We start from the raw sequence: 15,651 nt of genomic DNA, 5'->3' as shown, positions 1-15,651 counted from the left end.
TATCAACAAAAACAGATATCAAGGTTTTAATAGAAAAATAAATATTTTTCCACACAAGGTTACACACAGGTAACGGGAATTGGAATGGGAAGTTGAGGGGGGGGGGAGAAAGAGTAGAAGGAGATGGGAAGAAAGGAAAGAATGGAGTTCCTGCAAGGATCTAAGCTAAAACTTTTTAAAGTGAATAGTCTGCTTAACTGCTTTATATATTACTGAATAAAACTAGTTTGCTCAGTTAGGAGGAATGGAAGGAAAAAGAATTGAGTGAAGTAAGGGAAAAGTAGCTGAGGGAAAGGTAGACACTGGTTTAACCATATTACTTGTTACTCATATTGAACAAATGGATGCGAGGGGTGCAAAGTTGTATGAGACTTGTCCCTGCTGTTAAGGGAGGGACTGGCCTGAATATAGGTATGGAGCTGGAAAACCTACACTGTGTCTTGGAAATAACACTTGATGAGCGTCTTTGTCTAGGTTGTGGTACAATGGAAAGAATAATATAATGGGGGAAATTGGGGCTGGATTGTAAAGCATGTTTTCTCTATTTTTGAATCCTTTTATGTATAGTTCTACCTCAGATTTTTCTTTAACTTCATATCTTTACCAGTCAAAATAATGTACCTTTAATTTCTAGTTCAAATCCATGTTTTTCTACAGTTTTCTAAACATTCCTGCTTGGGATTATTTCCTCTTTATTCTATACTCCTGAGTACGTACTTTGTATCCTTAATATATACTCTGTATTTAATAAAGAGTGCTTTACTCTGAATAAATCAGTAAATTGCATTTGGTGAATTTGTAAGATAATGATTTAGATTTGTTTTAATTGGCAGTTATTTGAAATCTAGTGAGATTAAACATTCTGCCATTGATTTATTTATTTTACTTTTTTGGTGCTGGGAATTTAACCTAGGGCCATATGCATGCTAAACTACAGGGACACCCCACAACTCTGCCATTCTTTATTAATTAGAATGTTTTTTAATCAGATATAGGACCAATATTCTGATGTCTAAGCTCAAGATAGCTCATTGTCTCCAAACTAATGAGATAGGGATTATTGTGATATCTTGGTATTCTAGACTGAGTAAACAGGTAGGTAGGAGAAGGGAAGTCCTATTATAAGCCAGTCTTCATACTAGGTGCTTCACAGACATAGCCTTGTGTGTTAGCTTTTCATTGCTCTGACCAAAATACTCAACAAGAACAACTTAGAGGAGAAAAAGTTTATTTTGGCTCCCAGTTTCAGCAATGGTTGACTGACTCCATTGCTCTGGGTCCAAGGTCAGGTGAGACATCATGATGGACGAGAATGGAGGAGGAAAATTGATGTCAGCCAGGAAGCAGAGAGATGGTGAGAAACCAGGGATAAAATATATAATCCCCAGGGCATGCCCTCAGTGACCCACTTCCTCCAGCCACACCTCACCTGGCTACAGTTACCACCAAATAATGTTCACGTTATTAATCCATCAACTAGATTAATCCACTAATTAGTTTCCAGCTCTCATAATGTAATCATTTGCCTCTGCCTTAGCAGGTGTGGTAGACATCTCATGTATTAACTGTAACATCATTTTTTTTTTTTAAAGAGAATCTTTTTTTTTTTTTTTTGTAGATGGACACAACACAATGCCTTTATTTTTATGTGGTGCTGAGAATCAAACCCGGGTCGCACCCGTGCTAGGCGAGCACTCTATTGCTGAGCCACAATCCCAGCCCCAAACTGTAACATCTTATTTATTAAATTATCCTAGTTTATAAGGTCTGTAATTGGTTATATTTTTGTTAGTTTTCTTTTATTGGTTAATATTTACTAGCATGAAATTAATTGAGAAGACAGGTATATGAACATTGTTCATAGCCATAAAATTTGCTTGTTTTTACATATACTAATTTCTTTCTCAATTTTTTTTTTTAACAAATGATTTTTGCACTGGAGATGTGGCTCAGTGGTGCTTGCCTAGCATTCATGAAGCCCTGGGTTTAGTCCCCAGAAAGTCAGGAATCTTTGTAGTCATTGGAATTCAGTGTCATGCTCCACCACTTGTCACACAACTTCATTAGTTGGTCTTCTCCTAATATTTAAGGTGAAGCATTGGACTAGCTGTCCGCAAGGCCCTCGTTGGCACCAGTGGCTTATGTCACCGTCATGTAACTGACTAAAACTTTTGCTCAGAATTCATTGTTTCTTATTGTAAAAGGACCAGGTAGTCTACAAATCTTATTAGACAACTCTTTTAACTCTACAAACTAGAATTGTCAGATAAAATATACTATGTCAAGTTGAATTTGAATTTTAGACAGTGACTACTTTTTAAAACCATCATGCATTATTTGAAACATACCTTAGAGTTAACAAATTATTTGTTATTTACTTGAAATTCGGATTTAACTGGGAGCCTGTATTTTTATTTGCTTATTTAGCAATCTCCAAAGAACTCAGTATGACGATTTACGTGAATAAAGGATCCTATAAAGGAAAGGCATAAAGAACATTGTCAAGTGATGAGTAATCTCTTTAGTCAGAAGGGAAGTGGAATGAGGGAGATTATGACATTAGTGGGGTGAAATTAGTTGGGGTCATACAAAATTGTGTAATAGGCCTGAGTCATGGTCTTTTGAAATCCTTAGAATTGTGTTTTAACAAGACTTAAAAGTTCTTCGAAGAGCCCAGGAGATTCAAATGATTAAGCTCCAACCAACTTATATTAATAGATAAATTAGCCTTTGTGTTTGTTTAAATGTTGTGTTAAATTGTTTGTTTTAGTTGCAAATAACAGACCACTATGGCTTATTTAAGTATAAAAGAAAATGTATTTGAAAGGTACTAAAATATTTCATAGAAGCCAAGGAAAGTTGAATACTCAGCTCTGGAAGGGGTAAGTGTTTTAATAGGAAGAGTTTAGATATTTCAAAGCTCAGAAATTCAGATTTATGGAAGAGAATTCCATTTTGGACAGAAGAGCAAGGCCATTTAGCACACTCCTGGCCTGATTGCTGGGTGCCTGTTCTTATCTCTGAAGATGGTTTCTAGAGGAAACTGAGTATGCTGAGAAGGGCAAAGAGGGTGTCTTTTTTTTTCTTTTGTCTTTTTTTCAGTAGTGTTCATTTCTCAACATGAATTTTTGTAATTTGAGTTTTCTCTCTTTTCCTCTTTACTAGTTGGGAAAGAGGGTGTCTTTACTGTTAGTATTTGTGGAACTTTTATTAACACACAATTTTATAGAGGGACTGTTAAGTCTAATGTGAAAATTAAAGGGATAAAAAAATCACTTCCTATTTCTGCTTCTTAAAAATGTATGATAGTTGAGGCATATTTTGTTTGCTTTTTTAAAACAAATTTTTATTTTTTAATTGTAATTGGCCACAATACCTTCATTTTATTTAATTTTACGTGGTTCTGAGGATCGAACCCAGGGCCTCGCACGTGCTAGGCAAGCACTCTATCACTGAGCCATAACCCCAGCCCTGTTGCTTCTTATATAGCATTTCAGGTATTGTTTTTTCACATCAATACTCTATGCTAGTGCTCAGCCATTAAATGAGCAAACTGTAACAATAAGAACCAAACCCAGATGCCAGACCCAGATGGCATGTCTGCAAATGAGGGCTTCTCCAAGTTTTATCACTTTTTTTTTTTTTTGGAACTAGCATTTACCAAGGGGTGCTATACGACTGAGCTATATCCCCAGCACCCATTTTTTATTTTTTATTTTGAGTCAGGGTCTTAATCGAGGTGCTGAGGGCCTTGCTAAGCTGGCCTTGAACTTGTTATCCTCTTATATCAGCCTCCCAAGTTGCTGGAATTTCAGATGTGCACCACTGCAACAAGCCTCTTTTAACAACCTCTTCTAGAAAAGGTTTTGAATAATGCTGATCTGTTTGATTTATTGGCAGACTGCTGAAGATACAAGTATTTTTTACCCAGAAATTCTTATTATTGAATAAATTAAAAGTTAGGTTTTGCTATAATAATAATAACACAAGTATATTCACCTCTTCTATAAACCTCTTCAGAGGTAGGAAGTTCAGAGGTACATGGTCTGTAGGGACCCTGGCTCCTTCCTGCTCCCTATCTCACTATGGGTAGGCTGTCATCCTCCTCCTGCAAATGACTGTAGCCATCTCACCTGAGTTGGGGAAGAAGGGCCAGGAAAGGTACCAGCTATCTTAAGGAAGTTTTCTGGAGATTTTAACGAAAGAATTCCTCCTGTATTCTCATTGGTATCTTATTCTGGGTAGTGATAAGCCTGCAATTAAAACCAGGAATTTTAGGACTATGGAAGGGAACATGGGATGAGAAGATGGATGGCTAACAGTGTCTGTTACAGCTGTCCATTTTACTTTGATCTTTTTTTTGGGGGGGGTACCAGGGATTGAATTCAGGGTCACTCGACCACTGAGCTACATCCTCAGCCCTATTTTGTATTTTATTTAGAGACAGGGTCTCACTGAGTTGCTTACCGTCTCACTTTTGCTGAGGCTTCCTGAACTTGCAATCCTCCTGCCTTAGCCTCCCGAGCCACTGGGATTACAGACTACATCTCACCTTCTTGAGACTATGCAAATATAACTACATTCTTATAATATTTCCTGTTCCTGCTTTACTTAAATGCATTGATGTATGAATCTGTATTCTATTTTGGAGCTTTTGGGGAAAGTCAGCTCATTATTCTTTATGATTTTATCACTTGAAAAAGTTAGGTTCCTGCCCTGTTGCTCTCTTAGGAGCAGCCCAGTTTCTTTGTCAAGCACTATGTTAGACCTTGGATTTGTCCTCATGCTGACCAAGAATACTATGCAAAAAAAATGGTCGATGAAGAACAATGACTGAACTAGTTACCTTAAAATTGTTCTTTGAAAGTTAAAAAGTGATATGAAAGCAATTTTGGTGTTCATGATAAACACTTAACATAATTTTAGAGCTGTTGAAAACCTTACAGATGATTGCTCCTCTATTTTATGGTTAGTGTGAATCTAGAATATCTAAACTGATTGTGATGATAATCTGCATATCACTGATTGAGGAATACTCCCTTCCAAATTGCTTACTTAATATCTCTTCAATTAGAACACATATATTATACACTGTGAGGAAGGCACTGTGTTGTGTGGTTCAGCTAGAAACTTTTTTTTTAATAGATGGACATAATACCTTTATTTATTAATTTGTTTTTTAATTGTAGGTGGACACAATACCTTTATTTTTATTTATTCATATGTGGTGCTGAGCATCGAATCCAGCACCTCACACACACTAGGCAGTGCCTCACACATGCTAGGCAAATGCTCTACCACTGAGCCACAACCCCAGTCCCTATTTACTTATTTTTATGTGGTGTAGAGGATTGAACCCAGTGCCTCACACATGCTAGGCAAGTGCTCTACCACTGAGCCACAACCCCAGCCCAGCAGGAAACTTTTCTTTCTTCATGCCACACAAAAATCAGGGGCATCTTAGATTAGATAAAATACATTCTTTGGAAAAAAAATGCCCAAGATTTAAGAGTTTGTTTTACTGCTGTGCTATCATACAACATGTGATAGATTTATGTAATATTGCTTTAAGAGCAGGAGGAACATGTTTACTTACATAGTACTCCCCCCCCCCCAGTATAGAAGTAGGGGCAGTGGATATAGCTCAGTTGGTAGAGTGCTTGCCTCGCATGCACAAGGCCCTGGGTTCAATCCCCAGCACCACAAAAAACAAAAACTGTACAAAACAAATATAGAAGTAGTATAGGCTCATTGCAGAAAAAATCATTTCAAAAAAGTGTGGGTGCTGGGGTTGTGGCTCAGTGGTAGAGCATTTGCCTAGCATGTGTGAGGCACTGGGTTCTATCCCCAGCATAACATAAAACTAAATAAACAAAATAAAGGTATTGGATATTGTGTCCATCTGCAATTAAAAAAGAAAATAGTTACTACTTCAATGCCCATCCCCACCAGGAGACAATATTTTGGTTCATTTCCTCCTGATAATTCATTTTCCTTTTTCTGTCATAACATATGGATCTGTGTAGATATACATTGGCACATGTATGTATGTATAAGTATGTCAGCAAAGCTAGATTGAATATATATGCTTAGTTTGTATATTTTCCTTTTCTTTCTTTCCTTCCTTCCTTCCTTCCTTTTCTCTCTCTTTTTTTTTTTTTGGTACGGGTGATTAAACTCAGGGGCACTTAACTTGCTATGTTGCCCAGTCTGGTTTTGAAGTGCTCCACTACTTAGCCTCCCAAGTAGCTGGGATTATAGGTGTGCTAATGCAAAGGACTTATAATTATATAATTCAGGGACCTAATTTTATTGCTGGTTTATCCTGAACCATTAGCCTCTTGTATCAAGGGTTATGTAATAGTTATTTTCGGGATAATTTCCAAGCACTCTGTTGAAAATATAGGAGTTTATTACAATGCACTGCTTAGTATAAACCATTTCTATATTGATGTTTTCAAATGAAATGTCTGCAGTAGAACTGAGCTAAACAAGACTGTACCTTTTTTAAAAAATATTTTTTTACTTGTAGATGGACATAATACCTTTATTTTTTATTTGTATATAGTCCTGAGGATCGAACCCAGGGCCTCACATGTACAAGGTGAGCATTCAGCCACTGAGCCACAAGCCAAGCCCAAGACTATACTTTTTATTAGATATCTGACCATTTTCACGTTAGGTATATCAGTGATTTTTTTTTCTCTTAGCTGTTTATTTTTGTTTTTTGGGCTTATGGTACTAATTGCATGGAACCTATTTCAGATTGTACAGCTGAAGCAATATGGTGTCATATGAACTGTGGGGTGATACAGACCTGGGTTCTGATCCCTATTCTACAGCTTACTAGATCTCTACTTGACTTTTTTAAGCCTGGGTCCCCCATGCATAAAATAGGAATTATAATGGTTACTTCAAAGATTGTTTTAAGACTAGAAATAACACATAAGAGCCCCTTAACAGAGATCAAGAATATAGCAATCATCCAATAAAAAATGACAGCTGATAATGAGCAATAACAGTGATGATTTTTAGTACTTTTCATAGCTTCTAGAAAGAAATCAAGACTAGATAGCTTTTAAAATAACTACTATCTGGGCTAGGGTTGTGGCTCAAGGTAGAGTGCTCACCTAGCACTCATGAGGCACTAGATTTGATCCTCAGAACCACATAAAAATGAAATAAAGATATTTTGTGTCCACCTACAACTAAAAAATAAATATATTTTTTAAAAATAACTACTTTCTATGTACTTTATACTAAAAGTTGAATTAAGCCAGCAAAGGAGTAAGTAGGAATTTTGTTGCCAGATTGGTTCTAAAAACTGTTTAGAAATTACAAAGTCACCTGCCAATTCCTTTGCTGATTGCTGGACATACAGATCACAAAAATATGTATTTAAGTCAGTTGGGGAGACAAACGGGAAGAGGCCCAAAAGTAGAAATATATAGAATTTTAAATGGTATTCAGAAAAATGAAAATAATGATATGTGAGAAGAAAGAACAATATAAAGAACTTCAGAGTGAATCATCAGGGGAGACCTTTCTGAGCCGTCAGCATAGAATAAGACCTAAAACCTTGTGTTAACTGTGCCCTTGTGCTACTAGTTTTGCCCAGAAAGGTCAGGTTTCTGGTTCCCAGCCATAGTGAGGTTGAAAGGTTCTCTGTGCAAAGCCAGGCAGTGAGTCAAAAAATTCAGAGGCTAGTAATATGACCGTGTGGAGTCATATTAAAGAAATTGTGATCAAGTAACCTAATTTTTTGGAGAAACTGAAAATTCTATTATATATTTCTCTCTCAGCCTACTTTTAAATTTTTCATGCCTCTGTACCTTTGAAAGGGTTATTTTATTTATCTATAAATGGCCTGCCCTTTTCTTAAGACTCGGTCCAAAGAAAACTCTGCTTGGAAGTCTTTTTAGAAGGACTTATCTTTCTAAATTGCACATCCAGGACATGTTTATAAGTGTGCTTAAAATGTCATTGGCTTGCAGTTGTCCTCAAGATAAAGTTAAAAATTCTTAAAATGGCAAAAAAGTGTGTTGTAGTCTAGTCCCGTATTTTTTCCCCAGTCTTCTCTCTGATCGCTGGTACCTTTATTATGTATTCTTACCATGGGGTCTTTGCTTCATGGTTGTCATTCCCTCTTATCATAAAGGCTATCTAGTTCAGCTGCTTATTTAAAATAAAATGTTTTGGACTGAGGGTATAGTTCAGTGGTGGTTCACTTGCCTCCTATATGTGAGGCCCTGGGTTTGATCTCTAGCACTGGAAAAATAAAAAATCAGCTTTCTTTAAACTCCAAATAGTGATTCTGTTTACAAGATTATCTAAGCACCCACCTTTTCTAATATCTAGTTAACTCTCTTCCTTCCTCCATCTGGGGCTATCATGGTCTATTGACTGAAAGAAATAAATAGGACTAGATAAGAGTTCAGTAAATCAGAAAGCCTATAACCTCATCGTTTTTTGTATTACTTGTATTAGACATTGCTCAGATTTATTGAGATCACTTTTGGTGGTGGGGGGCAGTGGATTACCAGGGATTCAGAAGCCCTTGACCACTGAGCCACATCCTCAACCCTTTTTTTTTTTTTTTGTATTTTTTAAAATTTTGAGACAGGGTCTCAATGAGTTGCTTAGAGCCTTGCTAAATTTGCTGAGGCTGCTTTGAACTTGTAATCCTCCTGTCTCAGCCTCCTGTGCTGCTGGGATTACGGGCATGCGCCACCATGCCCATCTTGTGATCACATACTTAAGTTTTAATTGACAAGTTTCATGTGACTGAACTTAGAAGAAGGCAAAATGGACACCGCTTGTACTATATTGTTCTGCATTCCATCCTACAAAGTGAGTGACAGTAACAAGCAGTGACTCTTTATTACCTTCACTACTAGGCTCTAAGGATTAAGGAAATATAATGGTGTCCTCAGCCATAAAGATATTTCTGGTTGTCCCTTTGGCAGCATCTTTTACCAACTTTTAGTTCCTCAGAGAAAGAGAAGAAAGGCCTTAAGAAATGAGCAGTAGGCACCTAATTATACAGGAATGTGGTAGATTTAAATAGTCACCTTGCATTTCTGAACTACCTACAAGTAAATTTTACTGCAGGAAAAAAAGGACAAGAATTAATCCTGGTAAAAGAGAAACCTTACAAGCTCAGCCTAGCTAAGAGATATCATTGTCTGAGGTGCTGGGTGTGAGGGTGTGAAAGAAACGGTACAAGGACACTCTAAACCTTCCTCCTTCCATCAGTCCTCACACTACCCAGTGATTTCTTCTCTTCTGTATTCTGTCTTCTTTTTGTTTTCCTGTCATTCTGAACTGTCCTTTCTTTGTGGCACTCACTGCACCATTAGTCCTTTATTTAATTTCTCTCATTGTTAGATCAGAGCAAAGGGTGTAATTCATCTGAGGGTAATGGTGAGCTAACATAAATATGTTCACATACATGTACATGTATTGTGGTTAGAAAAATACATAGTTAGGAGTTAGGAATGAGCATCATGTAAATGTAGACATAATGTAGAATGACATGCTGTGAAATATAAATGGTGAGTACTTGGGGTAAAGGGATTGCTTTAGAAGAAAGACTTAAATTTATGGTAATTATGTAATGGGGCTACAATATAAAAACTTTGTTTTCTAAATAAGAATGTGAAGAGAAAGGAATAGCCTCATTTTCCTCATTCTGTAATTTCGGTTCTGTGTATCTTTTGTAGGATTTTATTTAGTATCTTTGGTATCTTAATTTGTGCTCAAAAGGAGAATACACTTAACAAAGAGTGTAAAATCACTGTATTGCTTTTTCAGTAGACATTTCTGGAACTACAATTCAGTTATAGAAATTATTTTTCTGCTTTGACTCCTGTGAATTAATTTACTTAGTATGTCTTTCTCCTGAACCAGCTCTGTTTAAGAGAGCCCTTTAGAAAAACATTAATAACCCACATGCATATGTTAGTTTCTTATTTTTCTTCATGTGTATTAAAATTCTAGGAGTTAAAGCCGCTTTTTATGAAGGAAGTTGGCAGTCACTTTGATGATTTTGTGACCAATCTCATTGAAAAATCTGCATCGTTAGACAATGGTGGCTGCGCCCTCACAACTTTTTCCATTCTTGAAGAAATGAAAAACAACCACAGAGCTAAGTAAGTGTTAGTTATTTTCTTTGAATGCAGATATCTACTCTGGCGATTCTCAGTGGTCAGAGTATAGACTGCAGTAAAAACGCCTGGATGCATGCCCTGCCATCACTTCAATTGACTTTATGTTACATTGGGTACATTACTTAATCCCTTGAAGGGCAGGTTTTTCCTTAGTGTGTGGATTATAACACATACATACCTGAAGACTACTGACTAATAATAGTTGAGTGCTCTACATGGAATAACTTATTTAAACCGAATAGTGTCCCTCTGAATAGATATTATAACTGTCTGCATATTACAACTTAGGAAACTGAAGCGCAAAGCACTTAAATGTTATTCAAGATTAAACAGCAAGGATTCGACCCATAGTCTGGCACCAGTCCTTGCTCTTAACCACATTATTTCATGCCTTGCCATTGTACTCTATACAATATGTCTTTATGGGGCTGGAGCTATAGCTCAGTGGCAGAGCACTTGCCTAGCATGTGTGAGACACTGGGTTCGATCCTCAGCACCATGTGTAAACATATAAAATAAACATATGTTGTTCATTGAAATTGGGAAGACAAACTAGTAACAATATCTGACCTGGAGTAAAGTATGGCTGCAGGCCTGTCCCTGATCTCAGAGACTCTCTAGAAACAGGAAGACTGGTTGCCAACCTGTGTGGCAGAGAATGCTTTTCCACAGGGGCTGGGTGCTACACTTAGGTGTGTCTGACATCTCTCCCAACCTAAACAGTTACGCATGTACCCACCTTCACGTATTGTTCAGTAGGAGTAACTGAGATAACATGCACAGAATCTTTAACACAGTACCCATATCATAGTGAAGGGTAATTAATGTTGGTTGTTGTAGTTAATATCATTTCTCTTGTCCATGGGATTATGTTTCTTATAATATTTGGGTTACTTATTTTATTGTATTTTTTGCTTTTTCCAGAGATTTCAGAGCACCTCCAGAACAAGGAAAAATTTTTATTGCAAGGAGATCACTTCTAGAGTGAGTAGTTTTTGCTTTTGTTAATCATTAGTTTGAATTTTCTAAAAAGCTGCCCTGAGTGAGTCTCCTGATTGTAGATTGCTTAATCTATAAATATTTAATGAATCTTTCTATATCCATATAAGTCATTAGTTTTGATTCTTCTCTTTGTACATTGGGTTCTCTTCCTCCTTCTTGCTGATCTTCTGGTTTTGGATCTAGTTTCACAAGGACAAGGGATAGAATGAAAGCTTTGTAATGTAGGTAGACTTTTAGTTTTGGACTTAAATGCCTCCTCTCTTTTTTGCTGGAAGACTTGGTAATTTTCTCATTTATTTTAAAACTTTGATTGCCTAATGCCTTTAAAATAGAATCTATACCATGTAAATTCTGTATGGTGACTTCATTTGTGAACTGAAAATTAAAGGTGCATTTTGAGTAGGTGATGAATATTTTTCTTTTATGCTGAGTATATTGTTTACTCATTCAGTAATAGCAAATATAATACTGCTGAAATTAAAATACTGATGAAATTTAATCTGTGTAGATCATTGAGATAGTTATTTTGTTAAAAAATTATGTTAAGTGTTTTAACCTGCCTGTCTTTAAAAATGCACTGTGTTAATCAGTCTTTTATAGTGTCAAATACCTGAGAAAAACAGCTTGGAGGAGGAAAGATTTATTTTGGCTCATGGTTTCAGAGGTGCCAGTGGATTGTTGGCTGGCTCCAAGACAGGAACCTCAATGTGGAAGGGCACAGCAAAGCAAAGCTGCTCCTCTCATGACAGTTGGGAAGCAGAGGGAGAATGAGGAAGGGGCCCGGGACAAGATATACCCTTTTAGGGCATGCCCCTAGTGACCTACTTTCTCCAACTAGGTCCCACTGCCTAAATTTTCCACCACTTTCCAATAATGCCATCAGACATGTATCCTTCTAATGGATTAATCTACTGATAAGGTCAGAGCCCTCATGATTCAATTACTTCCCAGAATCCTCACCTCTGAATAGGGTGTACTGGGGACCAAGCCTTCAACACATGAGTCTTTAGGGTATACTTCATATCTAAACAATAACATGTACCTTACACTCATCAAAATTTACTTTATGGGGCAGAGGTACATGCCAGTAATCCCAGTTACTCGAGAGACTAAGGCAGGAGCAAGAAAGGTTTGAAGACAGAGTGGGCAATTTAGGGAGACCTTGTCTCAGAATAAATAAATAAGGGTTGGTGATGTAACTCAGTGGTAGAGCACTACCCATGTGTTCAATCCTCATTGCTGGAGGGGGAAAATCATGAACCAAATTGATCTGTACCTTTTAACTTCAACAAGAAGGCTGGAGTTTTTTAAACATGTAATGAAAAATTCAATTTCAGTGGGTTTTGTGACATGATGATTTGACAAGATTGATCTTTTAAATGATATCTGGGGGAGCTGGGTGCCGTGGTGCACACCTGTAATCCCAGTGGCTTGGGAGGCTGAGACAGGAGAATCATGAGTTCAAAGCCAGCTTCAGCAATTTAGTGAGGCCCTAAGCAACTTGGTGAGATCCTGTCTCTAAATAAAATACAAAAATGGGCTGGGGATGTGACTCAGTGATCAAGTACCACTGAGTTCAATCCTCTGTGTCAAAAAAAGAAAAAATTATATCTGGGGGGAAATACAAGCTTTTCACGTAAAGGGAAAATAAAATGATTGCTTTGAACATTATAATTATGATTTTAATGTTAGGATTGTATGTACTCTATGGGAAAAAAATAAAATGCACCTTAACAAAAAAGAATGTTATCCAAGGAAATAGAATACATTTTCCATGGCTCAGGTGGATTTTTATTAGAATTTGAAGATCCTTACTCTAGAGATTTAATAGTATTTAGATTTCTCTAAAAGTCATTTAAAAGGTTAACTTGCCACGTTCTATAAATAAGGTTAAATGCTTGCTTTTAGTCAGATATAAAAGGTATTTGCTGGGGATAAGTCATCTAGAAGGTATTGCCATTTTAAAAGAAAAAGTTTTAAATATTAGTGAAGAGAAAGGGTGAAGCATCTGTTAAGTGATTAAGTGTCATGAATGTGCAGGTGGTCGGTGGTCAGCAGCAGCAGCAGCAAAGGAGCTCAGATGTGTCAGGTGGAACATCCGGAATAGGTGTATAGCTGAGTGTGGGGAGCTAAGTGTAATTGTTTCCAAACTCCCCATTTTCAGTGAATGGATTCTGCTTATAATGGAAAACAGTCATTTCTGGTGGGTGTTGTGGAATGCAGACCATTTGTTTAAAGGTTTGGCATCACGTTGCTTTCTAGAAGGCAATATATTTTTATTGGAAAGAAAGGTTGAGAATCCATTATAGTTTTACCTTGGTCTGATCATTCATTGTCTCCGTACTTCAGGATTAATATTTTGAGGTATTTTTGAAAGGTGAATTAAGTGTCTTCTAAACCTACTTTAAAAGAAAAGTCTTTACTATGTGGTATTTTAAAATTAGGTACAGATTTCTAATTTGATTTGTTTGAACTACACTTACAGTGAGCTGTTTGAAGTGGACCACATCAGAACAATATATCACATGTTTATTGCCCTCCTCATTCTTTTTATCCTCAGCACACTTGTGGTAGATTACATCGATGAAGGAAGGTAAGAGAAGAAAGTTGCTAGTTGATGTATGAGAAGTTGGGAGTTATCACTATATTTTAGTAAAGGATAGTTTGGCTAAAAAGAGGATGATATTCCTTTCTCCTGAAAAATATAACTAAAGGGAAGGTTAGAAGTTTCTTTGCTTTTATTTTAAAAGTACTCAATTTTAATAGACCACGATCAATAATTACTAGACAACTTTCCCTGGGGATTGGGATATAACTCGGTTGGTAGAGTGCTTGCCTCACATGCACAAACCCTGGGTTCAATCCCCAGCACCACCACCAAAAAAAAAAAAAAAGAAAAAGAAAAAAAGGACTAGGCAACTTTCCCAAACAGGAGATTTTTATATATATGATTTATCAGTGTTCTAAGGTGCATATTTAAGACTGTTGCTAAAAATAAGTAGCTTTCTGTTTCCTTTTTTTTTTTTTGTTGGTGCTGGGGGTTGAACCCAGGGCCTGGTGCACACCAGGCACTCTACCACTGAGCCACAACCCCAGCCCCTTAATATAAAAATCAAGTGTTGGGCTAGGGTTGTGGCTCTGTGGTAGAGCACTTGCCTAGCATATGTGAGGCACTGGGTTTAATTCTCAGCACCACATATAAATAAAAAAAAAAATAAAAAAGGTTCATCAACAATTAAAAAATATTTATTGAAAAAAAATCAAGTGTAAGGGGGTGCAGTGGTGCACACCTGTTACCCAAGCTACTCAAGAGGCTGAGGCAGGAGAATCACAAGTATTTTAGACAGTGTCTCAAAAATATAAATAAATAGAAAGGGCTGGAGGTGTAGGTCAGGATTAATATTTTGAGATGTTTTTGAAAGATGAATTATCTTCTAAACTACTTTAAAAGAAAAGTCTTTACTATGTGTGTTCAATCCCCAGTATACAAACAAACTAAATAAATATTGAATATAACTTAAAAAATAGCAGTGTGGTAGTCATAGATTGAATTTGCATGCTTTTTTAAAAAATTCAATTTTGAAATAATGGTAAAATAGTATATTAGTAATCTTTTGAATTATACCTATTTCCTTCTGAAAAATCATCTTTTGTACATAAAAATAATTGTTATTGAATATTTTGCCACCTAATATTTTGGTTTTAAAATACTAATGTAAGAATCTGATCTTCCAGAAGTTCAAAGCCATATCTATCACCTTAGGTATCTTGAGTTCATAACCAAATAGGGCTTTTAGAGAGTTTGTTGTTGATATGTTGTGAAGCAGAGAGAGGGTTAGACACAGGTCTCTGTCCAGTGAGCCATTATATCCAGTGTAATTATGTTCAGTGTATTAATATTGTATTGTTTATGAGGATTGAAAGTTTGGGGTCTGAAAGTTTTGAATTCTGTACATATTAGAAACTAACTTCTCTATTCTTCCTCTCTGCTTTTTCCTCTCCAGGCTAGTACTTGAGTTCAATCTCCTGTCTTATGCTTTTGGTAAATTTCCTACAGTTGTTTGGACATGGTGTATCATGTTCCTGTGTACGCTTTCAATTCCCTATTTCCTGTTTCAACATTGGGCCAATGGCTACAGCAGGAGTTCTCATCCAGTGATTTATTCTCTTGTCCATGGCTTGATTTTTATGGTCTTCCAGCTCGGAATTCTAGGGTTTGGACCAACATATGTTGTATTAGCATATACACTACCACCAGCTTCTCGGTTCATTGTTATACTTGAACAGGTAAGATTTTTAGTGTTACCCAAAAGGGTGCTGTGCTTAGTTAAATAATAGTAACAATGATATAATAGTGGTATTATTTTTAGCTGTATTAACGTGGGTAAGTTTTCATATATGGCACTGTGTGCCAGGAGATGTAGAATTTAAGTGCTGAACTATATTATCTCATCTTTTTTTTTTTTTTTTGGAGGGGGAC

At 36.6% G+C, this 15,651-nt stretch overlaps 1 protein-coding gene across 2 annotated transcripts in view; it reads left to right on the top strand.

Moving 5' to 3' along the window:
• Positions 1-15,651, top strand: part of SOAT1 (sterol O-acyltransferase 1) — a 59,219-nt gene that overhangs the window by 27,052 nt on the left and 16,516 nt on the right. For both annotated transcript variants that reach the window (XR_014022672.1, XM_081299383.1), the window contains exons 4-7: positions 10,000-10,151; positions 11,094-11,153; positions 13,657-13,764; positions 15,176-15,458. Coding sequence is in view for 1 of the 2 variants with exons in the window: in XM_081299383.1 (XP_081155509.1) it covers positions 10,000-10,151; positions 11,094-11,153; positions 13,657-13,764; positions 15,176-15,458 (603 nt within the window). In the remaining variant the exon portion in view is untranslated. The remainder of the gene's footprint in view (positions 1-9,999; positions 10,152-11,093; positions 11,154-13,656; positions 13,765-15,175; positions 15,459-15,651) is intronic.

This window comes from Spermophilus citellus, assembly GCF_964194105.1.
Source record: "Spermophilus citellus genome assembly, chromosome: 6".
NCBI lineage: Eukaryota > Metazoa > Chordata > Mammalia > Rodentia > Sciuridae > Spermophilus > Spermophilus citellus.
The sequence above is the reverse complement of the archived record's forward strand: the minus strand, read 5'-3'. Positions and strand labels throughout refer to the sequence as shown.